The following is a 16393-nucleotide window of genomic DNA, read 5'->3' as shown; positions in this document are numbered from 1 at the left end:
ATATATCTGGAATAAGCAACTGAAATTGTTTATTAGAAACCACTTTTCAGTCTAAATTCAATGGTTTCGATGAAACCTTTCAACCGTCAGGAAATCACCTTCCCAAATTGTTTAATATCAACGAAATTGTACGAATGTGATGAATGCAAATCCCCAGTCCGTTCCCCATGTTGGCGTTGTATAAGCTGTGGCAGCACAGTCTTCTGTGGAACCTTTCACGCCGACCACTCGGTCCCCCGCAAACACACGCGTGTTGTGGTGTAAATAGAAGTACGCTCTGTTCTCTAGCGTAGTCCAACTTGGCTAATTCTCCGCGTGCACGTGTTTGTTTACATGGCGGGGGACTGAGCGCGCGCCAATCATTTACTCACTCGTGACGTATATCCGGTGAGTTCGGCATCAGTCGGCAAGAGGCGAAAAGCCTAACTCACAGTGCGAAGTGCTGTGAAGGCCTAGTGGAGTATAACTCGTACAACGATGAAGTTAAAGTGAAAAAGTTGGACTAACTCTTCGTGGAGTAAACGATGGCTCGACAGATAATTTCAGCGCTTAAGATCCTATATTATTGTGCTTTTTTTGGAGTTACCGTGGGTCTGATGGACTTAGCTAATGAACAAGGTAAGGTACGCCAGTGTTTTGTTTACCTAGCCAGTATATAGGCTAAGGCAATGCTCGCTCAAAGTAACGCAATAACTCGGGTAGCTAGTTGTCGCTTTTACTGAGGTGTATAAAACACTGAACTCAACCGAGTATGAAATGACAGTGAAATATTGTAACTTTGTGTCAGAAATTGTTGCCATTATAAACTTTTGGGACAAGTGAGGACAGGCCGGGGGTGAAATACCTGTCATATCGCACTGGCTTATAACCGTGTATATTGCAGTGCGCGTCATGTCAATTGCTGAAAGTGGCCACATCAATCGCAGTTTAAGCGTTTAATTGCGGTTAGCAATTTATACGCAAACTGATTATCGGTAATTCACAGGTAGGAATAAACACGTTAAATATTTTTGATTGTCACACCTTTGCTTGCTGTGCGGTATGACACACGCGCGTGCCGTGAAGCGCCTGTGGGTTGGGTAGGTTATCGAGGTGTACCCTGAATATAGCCCGGATGTAGTCGGGCCCATTTACGTACCTGTTATCTGTGACTGTCACAGCACGATCATAGCCCATGCTGTAGATTTTGCGCATCAGTTTATCATTACTAAGTTTTTTCTCTCTTTTTGCTGATATCAAATATGTGATCATTGTAATGTTCATTCTGTAGTTGTGGTTTTGGATCTGAACTTGGTTAAATTTTATTTTAACAGAATATTTGAACTAATAAAATGTCCTATCATAAACAGTAATAGTTGCTTATGGCGTATTAGTTCATGTCTTGAAAAATCTCTTTCATATTAAGGACACCGTACACATATGTTTAGTATTTGTGTCGAAGTATATTAGGATATTTGTAGTTCTTATCAAAACATATTATATATATATATATGTTTGAAATTTAAAACAAAACATTGCGGCTTAAGTTCTGTAAAATGTGTCATTTGTATCATTACAATACCTGATGATGCAAATGGAATATTAGCTTTTTGTTTTCGATGTAAATACTTTCAACTGGATGCTCCAAAAGTGTTTTATATGTATATATATATATATATTAATTATGAAAATATGATTATATCATGAAAATGTGTATTAGTAATTGGTCATTGTATTATTTTATTCATTATTAGCACGACATAACATATTTAATCTTTAGTACAATAATCACAGGTATAGAAATACTACCTGTCAATATTTGACACAAACTTGTCCTCCAGGCAAACACGCTCAATTATGGAGCTATTTTGGTTTCCTAGTGTGCAAATATGGGATTGATTGATTTAATGGAGAGGAAAAATTAATAATTCACAGCCAGCACATTTTTGGTATTAGCAATAGAAAGAGTTGTACATAATAATAAATGTTATGTGCTGCCATCTTTTCTCTCACTCTTTCACTCAGTTGCAACCAGTTGTTGACAAGTGGTAATGTGGTTCTTCAATCCAAATGTGTTTATTTGTTTCTTAAATTTCTGGTATTCTTGTTATTGCAAAAAGTGTCTCTTGACTCTTCTGTTGCTCATGAGATTAATCCCATCAGTGATGAGGATTGATTGAGGGGAGGGGTTGATGCACAACCACACCTCCCCCATAAGTTAGGGCATTAGTTAACAGTCACAGCTTCATGCAGTTCCTTTTTAATCATCCTGTTATCAGTGGGAAATACAGCTCACCTTAACTAGGCAAATATATTACTTATAACTATATTAACATGAATATAGGGAAGTTTTGAAATTTTATTAACTTTAGCTGCCGTGATTCAAACTGATTATTGGATTATTGTGTAGATAAATCCCTTTGTGTTGCAGTTGTAATATTTGTGTGTTCCACAATGACACCAATGACAAAGATGTGTGATAGTAGCTGATGTCAAGTAGCAGTATATCTTGTGGCACCGGACTTGTATATGGTGTACACTGGTGAATGAGAGCAGGGAGGCCATGGAGTGTCCCTTTGAGTACATCTAGGTGCAGTTGCTTGTATATGGTGTACACTAGTGAATGAGAGCAGGGAGGCCATGGAGTGTCCCTTTGAGTACATCTAGGTGCAGCTGGCTTGTATATGGTGTACACTAGTGAATGAGAGCAGGGAGGCCATGGAGTGTCCCTTTGAGTGCATCTAGGTGCAGTTGACTTGTTTTTGGTGTACCCTAGAGAATGAATAGATTAACGCGTAGTCTCTGAATATATATGATTTTGATTGTAACAAATACACCCATTTAAATTGAAAAGGAGCCCAGGGAGACCAGACATTCAGAACCTGGGGAAATCTAGACTTGCTTTATTTAGGGCTTTAACATTGCAGGTAGGGCTGGGCTGTAGGTAAAATAATATGGTTTAGGGACTGTGACACAGACTAGTGAATGAGAGCAGGGAGGCCATGTAGTGTCCCTTTGAGCACAGCTAGGTGCAAATGGGTTGTAACTCAACTGGTATCATCTTCATTCCTTCATGGTTGTTCCCTGTCCATGTACTTGATAGCACAATGTACAGTTTCCCCATACCGAATTATATTTAATAATAAGGTAATATTGACATCTATCTTGCTATGTTGATCTCAGTAATCAGACAACACAGTCCAATGTAACATGGCACATCTGAACTATAATACTTTGTCCTTTGGTATAAGCAGTGTAACTCCCTACATCAGTACATGTGTCAAGCCACGTCTCCTGTCTCTTGTTACATTATGTTTAAGAGCAAGTTACTGCCTCGCTGGCTTTATAAACATGACCGATAAGTAACACTGTATGTGTTATCCCACATAACCAATGTCATGGGAAGGATCAGATTTGATCATGTCATGGGAAGGATCAGATTTAACCTGTATCATAGGAAGTACCAGATTTGATCATGTCGTGGGAAGGATCGGATTTGATCATGTCGTGGGAAGTACCAGATTTGATCATGTCATGGGAAGGATCAGATTTAACCATGCCGTGGGAAGGATCAGATTTGATCATGTCGTGGGAAGGATCAGATTTAACCTGTATCATAGGAAGTACCAGATTTGATCATGTCGTGGGAAGGATCAGATTTGATCATGTCATGGGAAGGATCAGATTTGATCATGTCATGAGAAGGATCAGATTTAGCCTGTATCATAGGAAGTACCAGTTTTGATCATGTCGTGGGAAGGATCAGATTTGATCATGTCTTGGGAAGGATCAGATTTGATCATGTCGTGGGAAGGATCAGATTTAATTTGTATCAAAGCAAGTAGCAGATTTGATCATGTCGTGGGAAGGATTACATTTGACCAAGGTCAAGTTGAACAGAATGAACAAAATCTTTCTAGTACTTGAGGAATAAATGGAATTTAGGCATGTCAATGGTTCTGTGTAAAATTCATGGTCACTCAAGCAAGCATTAACCATGAAGAATTTGATTTTTAACCTTATTAAACTATAATATCTATGATTTGAACTTGAAAGTTTGAAAAGTAATGTATCATAAATAATCTAAATTGTAGCCATGACTTTTTCAATATAAGTTGTCAGTTATGTTAGTGGATCAGGCAACAGCATTCTTCAGAGTTCTAACACATCCAGGAGGTTTCAAATAATGCAGTACATATTTAGTAGCTTGATCTTTTGCGAGGTTTGTAGAGAAATCTGATGTTAGGCTTTATGATACTGAATAAATGGTTAATAAGAAGGGGTTGGATTGTATGTGCTGTTGTTCACTAAATAAAGTGTGCTGCCCCCACTTGTATATGTGATCCCATTCAAATCACAAATAAAAAAAAGACATTTCTAAAAGCTTTTATTTTTGTTTTCTACTGAGAAAGTATTTGAAGTCAGTTGCTGGGTGAGTGTTATTGCTGTGGGCAGTGAGGCAGATAGAGGTCCACCAGCCCCTTGTCTGTGGACTTCCTGTCAGCTGCCTCACACCTGGTGAACTGTGATACCTTCATAATGTACCGGCAACAATGGACATGAGACCTGCTCTGCACAATTCAATTATTCTGTTGAAAATAAGATCAAGCAACTTGTAGGAGTTCTAAGGTGGATTCATAGACTGTTCTTGTCTTATCTCACAGGCAATCGTTAAACCGCATAAAATAAATCAGTTATTGTTTCTAACTTAATTTCCTGTATTTTAAGTCATTGATAAAGAAGCTCTATACAATCTGTACAAGATACAGACGAAGCTGTCAAAGTATGTGCTAGATAGTGCTGATGTTTGCCACATTCCACCTATTGTTAGAAACACATATGTCAACAATGTTCCTATATGTCAAAAATATATTGTACACATATTTTTATACATGGATGAATTTAGATTGTTGAATTATGTGGTAAACCTGAATGAGTGTGTTTGTGACAGACTGATTGCTTCAGGTTGTGGTGGAATTCGAAGTTATCAAATATACCTGCACTTGTGATATGACATCACTACCATACTGGTATTGTCTTCATGGTGTATTGTGGCAGATACGTCATTCATTTTACATTGTGGCAGACAGAGGTTACAAATGTTGTGTAGCAAATGCCAATCACCACACAGCACTGGCAAATTGTCTATTTCACGTTTACCATTTTCATCTTCTGTTGCCTGAAATGCAATACTTGTCTCAAATGTCACAATATTGATGGCGTCATTGTTACATTCATATTTTCTGAGAATGCCGATGTGTCATCAATAAAATGTGAAATGAACAAGGCTTTATTTCAGCAATTCATTCATAAATGACATCAACAGACAACAAGAAAATCCTAAACTGTGTGTGTTTTTCGGATACATTAACACAATGTGAAAATACTGATGACAACAATGTGAAATTGTTCTGACACGATGGGCTCCATCTTGTCAACATGGTCAAGATGAAGAAACCTGTTTGAAGGCTTGTCAAATATACAATACAGAAACCAATGACAGAAATTTGGTATATTGGTCTGAGATGTTTTAATTGTTCAAAATATTTTGTGTCAAATATATTATGGAAATTGTGCATATTTTGAACCATATCCTGCGTTATAGCCAATCTGTCTGTAAAGCCTGTAAGGATGTTGTTGACTGCAGTGTTAGGGAGCTTGGCTATACTTGAATGATGTTATAGGTTAGTGGGTGTTCTTTTGTACCTCCAACCACCCAGCCACCTGTCTGAAGGGTTGGCTGTAGCTCCACCAACATCACCCTGCCCAGCATGAAATAACCTCTATGCATTCTTTAAGCCACAAATTAACTGCTGACCAAATATGGCCATCATTATTTGGTGCATTGTTAAACAGTCTGCAAGCAAGTTGTAGGTAGACATGGCCTGGTGTATCCACACAGATGCCACTCATGGAGGAAACAGAGCTCCAAGTCGTTTTACCTGCGCAGAAATGACATGAAATATGAACCTCAGGTGTCACATATCCCAGCTAGAGTGAATTCTTGTCTTCAGGTGTTGAAGACTGCATTGTCATAGAAACCTGTCTGTACATAACCGCAGTCTTCTTGTGCTCTCTCTATATATTGTGTCAGTGATGTGGTAGACAGTGTCCTCTCTGTACATTGTGTCAGTGATGTGGTAGACAGTGTCCTCTCTATACATTGTGTCAGTGATGTGGTAGATATAGTGCTCTCTCTATACATTGTGTCACTGATGTGGTAGGTATAGTGCTCTCTCTATACATTGTGTCACTGATGTGGTAGACAGTGTCCTCTTTATACATTGTGTCAGTGATGTGGTAGATATAGTGCTCTCTCTATACATTGTGTCACTGATGTGGTAGACAGTGTCCTCTCTGTACATTGTGTCAGTGATGTGGTAGACAGTGTCCTCTCTTTACATTGTGTCAGTGATGTGGTAGACAGTGTCCTCTCTGTACATTGTGTCAGTGATGTGGTAGACAGTGTCCTCTCTATACATTGTGTCAGTGATGTGGTAGATATAGTGCTCTCTCTATACATTGTGTCAGTGATGTGGTAGATATAGTGCTCTCTCTATACATTGTGTCACTGATGTGGGTAGGTATAGTGCTCTCTCTATACATTGTGTCACTGATGTGGTAGATATAGTGCTCTCTCTATACATTGTGTCACTGATGTGGTAGACAGTGTCCTCTTTATACATTGTGTCAGTGATGTGGTAGACAGTGTCTCTCTGTACATTGTACATTGTGTCAGTGATGTGGTAGACAGTGTCCTCTCTGTACATTGTGTCAGTGATGTGGTAGACAGTGTCCTCTCTATACATTGTGTCAGTGATGTGGTAGGTATAGCGCTCTCTCTATACATTGTGTCAGTGATGTGGTAGATATAGTGCTCTCTCTATACATTGTGTCAGTGATGTGGTAGATATAGTGCTCTCTCTATACATTGTGTCAGTGATGTGGTAGACACTGTCTACTCTATACATTGAGTCAGTGATGTGATAGACAGTGTCCTCTCTATACATCGTGTCAGTGATATGTAATGATGCATCAAGTTGCAAGGAGTGTCATTGACCTGGCTATGTCTCATCAGTAGAGGTTGTCCATTGTAGGTAAACTGGCCTTAACCAATATGCATTGTGGAGGAGATTTGCTGTCACGAAGGAAGTGTTTTTTTATCTTCCAGCCAGTGTTATTGGCAAGGTGTGTGAAATTTAATCTGCATCTGACAAGATGATTTAAACAGTGCTGTGTTTAGGATTTTTATCACACAGTTACACATAATTCATCTTTAATCAATAAATCAGTCCCTCCTGGATTCCACGACACATTTCTAAGAATTCTGCAAAGAATTTGGCAGTTAAAAACCTGAAAAAAAATCACACAACATAATGCAATTTCAATCATCAGAAAGATTGATTTTGTGAACATAAGTGCAGTGTCAAATTCAAATAATATTACTGCTGAAGGTGCTGAAGGAAATATTTCCTCATAAAAAAAATCATCTTTATTCGTGAATATTTTGAAAATATCATTATAATAAATGTCTCAGTTTGTTTAACCAATCATGCTTTTGACAAATAACTACTACTTTTCATCCGGTTGATAGTCAATCTTGATTAAACTTTCAAAATAAGTAAATTCCGCGGAAGAAAAATGGCACGTTCTGCAGGTATTCTGCATGAAAATGCGTTATCTGCGGACCAGACGTTTTTATCAAAGGGTAATTTCTGTGATTTATTCTGCAACCGCAGAATCTCGGAATCCAGGAGGGACTGATATATTGTGTATTCTGATAATATGTGATAATGATATAATTTTGTGAAAGTAAAAATTTGAAAAATTTGACGTGAATCTTTAGCTTACCTGCAATAATTTTTTTAATATCACTCTTGGTATTTCGGCATATGTGTAAAAATATTAAACTAAGAAAGGAGGTCAACTGACATTTGATTTGAAACACCCAGTAAGTAATATTCCCTGCTATGTTGGAGTGTAAAAGTGTACCATCACTACTGTGATTCCAGGCACAGTTGAGATATATGCATAGTCACAACTGGATAGTAGCATGGTGAATCCAACCCACTTTCCTCACCAGAAAATAAATAGCTCCCTGTCCTTGCCCCTAATCATGAATTATTCCCTGTCTAGTCAGGCTACTTTTATTGCTGTTTAAACACTCTGTGATGTCTTCAGTGACTTTCTGTTGTGGCCGCTTGTCAGTATTGACTGTCTGACACTGGGACAAGTCATGCATGGCAGCACAGCTGGCCAGCCCCTGTACACTGGGTCATTATGCAGACCTCTTTGTTGGTTAGCAGCAGTATGTACCCATTCCTCAAATACTTGCCAATATTAAAACACTGTTGGCAAAAATAGATGGTGGGTCTCACAGAACTGAGGACATACTGGCTGGGTAAAGTTCTGATGGGCCAAAATAGTAAACAACACCCTGCCCTTGAAACCTTTTTGTATCTGTCATTGTCTGTGTTGCGTGTCTGTGTTGTGGTCCTGTCAGCTATAGAGTGTTACAATGTATGGCGTCATGCTCTGAATGTGCACAAAACAAGCAGCACTGTTTCCACACTACTCCAACCTGGATTCAGTTTTGTATGTACAACCTTGCTATGCAGATATTTGTTTTTAATTTCTATTCATGTTGTCACCTGTTTTCAATGTTGGAAATCATTGAGGAGACACGGACTGATGTATAAACCTACATTCCTCAGTGGTGTAAAATGTGTGAACACGCAACCTGTTTCCACACCTGAGTTCCAAGGTGTGTGAAACATTGATTTGGCTACTTTCAACCGCATCAAAGCCACCATAGATCACAGGTTGAGATGAAATCTAATTCAATGTGTCTTCCTTATGCCTGCAACCCACTTTCCCCTTGTCCGGCTACTGATTTCCACCTCACTCATGCTACCCACTTTCCCCTTGTCCGGCTACTGATTTCCACCTCACTCATTCTACCCACTTTCCCCTTGTCCGGCTACTGATTTCCACCTCACTCATTCTACCCACTTTCCCCTTGTCCGACTACTGATTTCCACCTCACTCATTCTACCCACTTTCCCCTTGTCCAGCTACTGATTTCCACCTCACTCATTCTACCCACGCTTTCCCCTTGTCCGGCTACTGATTTCCACCTCACTCATTCTACCCACTTTCCCCCTTGTCCGGCTACTGATTTCCACCTCACTCATGCTACCACACTTTCCCCTTTGTCCCAGCTACTGATTTCCACCTCCTCATTCTACCCACTTTCCCTTGTCCAGCTACTGATTTCCACCTGACTCCACCTCACCATCTACCCACTTTCCCCTTGTCTGGCTACTGATTTCCACCTCACTCATTCTACCCACTTTCCCCTGGTCCAGCTACTGATTTCCCACCTCACTCATTCTACCCACCTTTCCCCTTGTCCGCTACTGATTTCCACCTCACTCATGCTACCCACTTTCCCCTTTGTCCGCTACTTTCCACCTCACTCTTTGTCCTCACCCATCTCCCTTGTCCGCTACTGATTTCCACCTCACTCATTCTACCCACTTTCCCCTTGTCCAGCTACTGATTTCCACCTCACTCATTCTACCCACTTTCCCCTTGTCCAGCTACTGATTTCCACCTCACCTCTACTCACCCCCCCTTGTGCTACTGATTTCCACTTCACTTTCTACCCCCCTTGTCCAGCTACCGGATTTCCACCTCACTCATTCTACCCACTTTCCCCTTGTCCAGCTACTGATTTCCACCTCACCTCATTCTACCCACTTTCCCCTTGTCCAGCTACTGATTTCCACCTCACTCATTCTACCCACTTTCCCCTTGTCCAGCCACCGATTTCCACCCCACCCACTCCACCACTCTTCCCCTTGTCCAGCTACTGATTTCCACCCCATCATTCTACCCACTGGTTTCCCTTGTCCTCACCACTGATTTCCACCTCACTCATTCTACCCCCACTTTCCCCTGGTCCACTCATTCTACCCACTTCCACTTTCTGGCCACTGTCCAGCTACTGATTTCCACCTCACTCATGCTATACCACTTTCCCCTTTTGTCCATTTCCAGCGTCCGCCACTTTGATTTCCACCTACATTTCCATTCTACCCACTTTCCCCTTGTCCAGCTACTGATTTCCACCTCACTCATTCTACCCACTTTCCCCTGGTCCGGCTACTGATTTCCACCTCACTCATGCTACCACACTTTCCCCTTGTCCGGCTACTGATTTCCACCTCACTCATGCTACCCAATTTCCCCTTGTCCGGCTACTGATTTCCACCTCACTCATGCTACCCACTTCCCCTTGTCCAGCTACTGATTTCCACCTGACTACCATTCTACCCACTTTCCCCTTGTCCAGCTACTGATTTCCACCCTCACTCATTCCCTACCCACTTTCCCCTTGTCCAGCTACTGATTTCCACCTCACTCATTCTACCCACTTTCCCCTTGTCCAGCTACTGATTTCCACCTCACTCATTCTACCCACTTTCCCCTTGTCCAGCTACTGATTTCCACCTCACTCATTCTACCCACTTTCCCCTTGTCCAGCTACTGATTTCCACCTCACTCATTCTACCCACTTTCCCCTTGTCCAGCTACTGATTTCCACCTCACTCATGCTATCCACTTTCCCCTTGTCCAGCTACTGATTTCCACCTCACTCATTCTACCCTCTTTCCCCTTGTCCAGCTACTGATTTCCACCTCACTCATTCTACCCACTTTCCCCTTGTCTGGCTACTGATTTCCACCTCACTCATTCTACCCACTTTCCCCTGGTCCAGCTACTGATTTCCACCTCACTCATTCTACCCACTTTCCCCTTGTCCAGCTACTGATTTCCACCCCACTCATGCTATCCACTTTCCCCTTGTCCAGCTACTGATTTCCACCTCACTCATTCTACCCACTTTCCCCTTGTCTGGCTACTGATTTCCACCTCACTCATACTACCACACTTTCCCCTTGTCTGGCTACTGATTTCCACCTCACTCATGCTACCCACTTTCCCCTTGTCTGGCTACTGATTTCCACCTCACTCATGCTACCCACTTTCCCCTTGTCCAGCTACTGATTTCCACCTGACTCATGCTACCCACTTTCCCCTTGTCCAGCTACTGATTTCCACCTGACTCATGCTACCACACTTTCCCCTGGTCTGGCTACTGACTTTCAGCTCACTCATGCTACCCACGTTCCCCTTGTGTACTGATGCTCTGTGAGTCTGTGTCAGCTTTGGTTCTCATCTCATCTACTTATGTCATGTCATTAGGATCAGCTCTACCTGTGTTGTAGCCTGCTTTGTGTGTTTAATGTGGGATCATATTATCTCCCCCTGAAGGGAAATCTTCACTCTTAAGAGTTTACTGGCCATTCTTGTAAAGGTTAGCGGAAGAGGAGGTTAATGTTCCTTTTTCTTCCAGTAAGAGCTTTCAAGAACGAACTGATGAACAGTGACTATATAACATTGATGCACTTCAAGAAACTAGTTTCTGGGTAACTTAATGTTTTTACAAGCATTAGAAATACCTTGTACTACTTGATTGTGACACATGTCAGACTAAAGAAATACATATCTGAAGCACTGCCATAGAACTGGCTTACACATAAAGCTGACACAACATTTCATATATACTGGTTGAGATTGTGTTTAACTCATCCCAAGCTATTTCGACGGTTATATGAGGGTGGGTTTATTTAGAAGGGTGCTTATCCTGGCTACATTTTGGAGTATATCTGGTGGCTGCATGCTGAAGGTACAACCCAACCTTCTATTGCTCTTCATGTATCTGCTTATCCTGGCTACATCTGGGAGTATATCTGGAGGCTGCATGCTGAAGGTAGAACCCAACCTTCTGTTGCTCTTCACCGTATCCTGGCTACATCTTAGAGTATATCTGGTGGCTTCATGCTGAAGGTACAACGCAACCTTCTGTTGCTCTTCACGTATCCTGGCTACATCTGGGAGTATATCTGGTGGTTGCATGCTGAAGGTACAACCCAACCTTCTGTTGCTCTTCATGTATCTGCTTATCCTGGCTACATCTGGGAGTATATCTGGTGGCTGCATGCTGAAGGTACAACCCAACCTTCTGTTGCTCTTCACGTATCTGCTTATTCTGGCTACATCTTAGAGTATATCTGGTGGCTGCATGCTGAAGGTACAACCCAACCTTCTGTTGCTCTTCACGTATCTGCTTATCCTGGCTACATCTGGGAGTATATCTGGTGGCTGCATGCTGAATGTACAACCCAACCTTCTGTTGCTCTTCACGTATCCTGGCTACATCTTAGAGTATATCTGGTGGCTGCATGCTGAAGGTACAACCCAACCTTCTGTTGCTCTTCTCGTATCTGCTTATTATGGCTACATCTTAGAGTATATCTAGTGGCTTCATGCTGAAGGTACAACCCAACCTTCTGTTGCTCTTCACGTATCCTGGCTACATCTTAGAGTGTATCTGGTGGCTGCATGCTGAAGGTACAACCCAACCTTCTGTTGCTTTTCACGTATCTGCTTATCCTGGCTACATCTGGGAGTATATCTGGTGGCTGCATGCTGAAGGTACAACCCAACCTTCTGTTGCTCTTCATGTATCTGCTTATCCTGGCTACATCTGGGAGTATATCTGGTGGCTGCATGCTAAAGGTACAACCCAACCTTCTGTTGCTCTTCACGTATCTGCTTATTATGGCTACATCTGGAAGTATATCTGGTGGCTGCATGCTGAAGGTACAACCCAACCTTCTGTTGCTCTTCATGTATCTGCTTATCCTGGCTACATCTGGGAGTATATCTGGTGGCTGCATGCTGAAGGTACAACCCAACCTTCTGTTGCTCTTCACGTATCCTGGCTACATCTTGGAGTATATCTGGTGGCTGCATGCTGAAGGTACAACCCAACCTTCTGTTGCTCTTTCAATGTATTCGCTTATTATGGCTACATCTTGGAGTATATCTAGTGGCTGCATGCTGAAGGTACAACCCAACCTTCTGTTGCTCTTCACGTATCCTGGCTACATCTGGGAGTATATCTGGTGGCTGCATGCTGAAGGTACAACCCAACCTTCTGTTGCTCTTCACGTATCTGCTTATTATGGCTACATCTGGGAGTATATCTGGTGGCTGCATGCTGAAGGTACAACCCAACCTTCTGTTGCTCTTCACATATCTGCTTATCCTGGCTACATCTTAGAGTATATCTGGTGGCTGCATGCTGAAGGTACAATCCAACCTTCTATTGCTCTTCACGTATCCTGGTTACATCTGGGAGTATATCTGGTGGCTGCATGCTGAAGGTACAACCCAACCTTCTGTTGCTCTTCACGTATCTGCTTATTATGGCTACATCTGGAAGTATATCTGGTGGCTGCATGCTGAAGGTACAACCCAACCTTCTGTTGCTCTTCATGTATCTGCTTATCCTGGCTACATCTGGGAGTATATCTGGTGGCTGCATGCTGAAGGTACAACCCAACCTTCTGTTGCTCTTCACGTATCCTGGCTACATCTTGGAGTATATCTGGTGGCTGCATGCTGAAGGTACAACCCAACCTTCTGTTGCTCTTCACATATCTGCTTATCCTGGCTACATCTTAGAGTATATCTGGTGGCTGCATGCTGAAGGTACAATCCAACCTTCTATTGCTCTTCACGTATCCTGGTTACATCTGGGAGTATATCTGGTGGCTGCATGCTGAAGGTACAACCCAACCTTCTGTTGCTCTTCACGTATCTGCTTATTATGGCTACATCTGGGAGTATATCTGGTGGCTGCATGCTGAAGGTACAACCCAACCTTCTGTTGCTCTTCACATATCTGCTTATCCTGGCTACATCTTAGAGTATATCTGGTGGCTGCATGCTGAAGGTACAACCCAACCTTCTATTGCTCTTCACGTATCCTGGTTACATCTGGGAGTATATCTGGTGGCTGCATGCTGAAGGTACAACCCAACCTTCTATTGCTCTTCACACGTATCTGCTTATCCTGGCTACATCTGGGAGTATATCTGGTGGCTGCATGCTGAAGGTACAACCCAACCTTCTGTTGCTCTTCATGTATCTGCTTATCCTGGCTACATCTTGGAGTATATCTGGTGGCTGCATGCTGAAGGTACAACCCAACCTTCTGTTGCTCTTCATGTATCTGCTTATCCTGGCTACATCTGGGAGTATATCTGGTGGCTGCATGCTGAAGGTACAACCCATCCTTCTGTTGCTCTCCTCATGTATCTGTCTGTTAGGGAGGACCTTTATATGGCATCTTACAACCAATTGACAGCCCACAGTTTTCAAACATCTGAAAGATTTCAAACACTTCTGTGTCTAGTTACTCTTCAAAGCCATAACAATAATAACATCCACTGGGAACATTTGAATGACATTTTGTAAACTGAGAGTGGAACTGGCTGCTGGTTTGGGCTGTATATTGGCCTCTGAGTAGGTTTCCATGAACCCATGCTTGTATTTCTGGGTTTACATGCTGGTCATGCCTGGATGATAGAGAAATGTGTGCCTATCATTTACTCTTGTGCTGTGGGAATGTTGGGATCCTAAGTTCCTTTGATTACATCATAATGGAATGTTGTCAGCTTAGTTCTGTTGTGACAGGATCAGTCATTGGAAATGAGTTGAGCATGAGTTGTTAAACCTGTTACATGGTCTAATCCCACCAAGCCAGCTTTCACAGAGCTGTATGGCTGTGCTGGCACCACTGGCTTTGTGTAGGTAGTGTATGGACTCCAACCTGGGGTAGGATGTAATAGTGACCAATATATACAGATGAAGGAATGAATATTGTAGTTTGTGTTCAGCAATAATGCCACTATATCATGATTGCCTGTAATGGATCTTGAAACTGAAACATAAGCATTGATCCGCCCCGTGTGAGGAGACATGATACGGAACATGACAGACTAAAGAAATACATATCTAAAGCACTGTCCCTGGGTTAGTCTATGCTGGAAACAGATCATGCATGGTATCAAAGCAGGATGGAAGCACAAGGTAAAGCCTAGTGACCACTGTAAATCCTCCCTTGAGGCCTCATCCAATTAACGTCAATAGCCCTACTATATAATTATCCAGTAGACTGTTATCTGTTTGTTCGTAAACAGCTTCTGTGAAGTAACTGCTTTGGTGATAGGATTAACTGGGTAATCCCCATAATGACATTCATTTGTTGTGCTGGAGGACTGTAAGAGCCAGGCAGTCCCCTAAAGGTACATAAGGACCCATTCTTCTGCTTCAGGCCACGAGAGGGCTGTCACAGGCACAACTGTTCAATAGCTGAAATAATAAGTGGGTGGAGGTTATACTCTGTCATGAACATATCTTGGTATTTGTTGTTTTCACGTTCTCTGAAACTGGATAATCTTTCATAAATTATGCACTGAGATGAATGAGTTTTTACTTATGTTGGTCTTCTGTCTGGCATACAGTTTAGTTAATGTAGAACTGGTCACTTGGAAGAATTACATACTTGCCAACTCTGTGGGTTGACTAACTTACCCGTCTTTCTGATGCAAGTTCCAGCTGTAAGTAGCCTACACTTCTCCAGTATTACTGGTGTCTAGTGCAGGTTATTGGTAGCCTACATTTCTCTAGTATTACAGGTGTCTAGTGCCGGTTATTGGTAGCCTACATTTCTCTAGTATTACAGGTGTCCAGTGCAGGTTATTGGTAGCCTACACTTCTCCAGTATTACTGGTTTTATTTGTCTAGTGCAGGTTATTGGTAGCCTGCATTTCTCTAGTATTACTGGTGTCTAGTGCAGGTTATTGGTAGCCTACACTTCTCCAGTATAACAGGTGTCTAGTGCAGGTTATTGGTAGCCTACACTTCTCCAGTATTACTGGTGTCTAGTGCAAGTTATTGGTAGCCTGCACTTCTCCAGTATTACTGGTGTCTTGTGCAGGTTATTGGTAGCCTACACTTTTCCAGTATTACTGGTGTCTAGTGTAGGTTATTGGTAGCCTACACTTCTCCAGTATTACTGGTGTCTAGTGTAGGTTATTGGTAGCCTACACTTCTCCAGTATTACTGGTGTCTTGTGCAGGTTATTGGTAGCCTACACTTCTCCAGTATTACAGGTGTCTAGTGCAGGTTATTGGTAGCCTACACTTCTCCAGTACTACAAGTGTCTAGTGCAGGTTATTGGTAGCCTACACTTCTCCAGTATTACTGGTGTCTTGTGCAGGTTATTGGTAGCCTACACTTCTCCAGTATTACAGGTGTCTAGTGTAGGTTATTGGTAGCCTACACTTCTCCAGTACTACAAGTGTCTAGTGCAGGTTATTGGTAGCCTACACTTCTCCAGTATTACTGGTGTCTTGTGCAGGTTATTGGTAGCCTACACTTCTCCAGTACTACAGGTGTCAAGTGCAGGTTATTGGTAGCCTACACTTCTCCA

At 42.1% G+C, this 16393-nt stretch overlaps 1 protein-coding gene across 2 annotated transcripts in view; it reads left to right on the top strand.

Moving 5' to 3' along the window:
• The first annotated feature begins 389 nt into the window (after positions 1 to 389).
• LOC124258906 (epidermal growth factor receptor-like) overlaps positions 390 to 16393 on the top strand; it is a 217248-nt gene continuing 201244 nt past the window's right edge. The window contains exon 1 of one of the 2 annotated variants that reach the window (XM_046692970.1): positions 390 to 618. In XM_046692970.1, the coding sequence (XP_046548926.1) occupies positions 525 to 618 (94 nt within the window). In that variant the 5' untranslated portion in view covers positions 390 to 524. The remainder of the gene's footprint in view (positions 619 to 16393) is intronic. The other variant, XM_046692971.1, reaches the window with a different exon arrangement.

The sequence above is a fragment of the Haliotis rubra genome, unplaced genomic scaffold (genome assembly GCF_003918875.1).
Source record: "Haliotis rubra isolate DU_JTF1 unplaced genomic scaffold, ASM391887v1 Scf701, whole genome shotgun sequence".
Taxonomy (NCBI): Eukaryota; Metazoa; Mollusca; class Gastropoda; order Lepetellida; family Haliotidae; genus Haliotis; species Haliotis rubra.
Note: the sequence above shows the minus strand (reverse complement) of the source record. Positions and strands in the feature narration are given on the sequence as shown.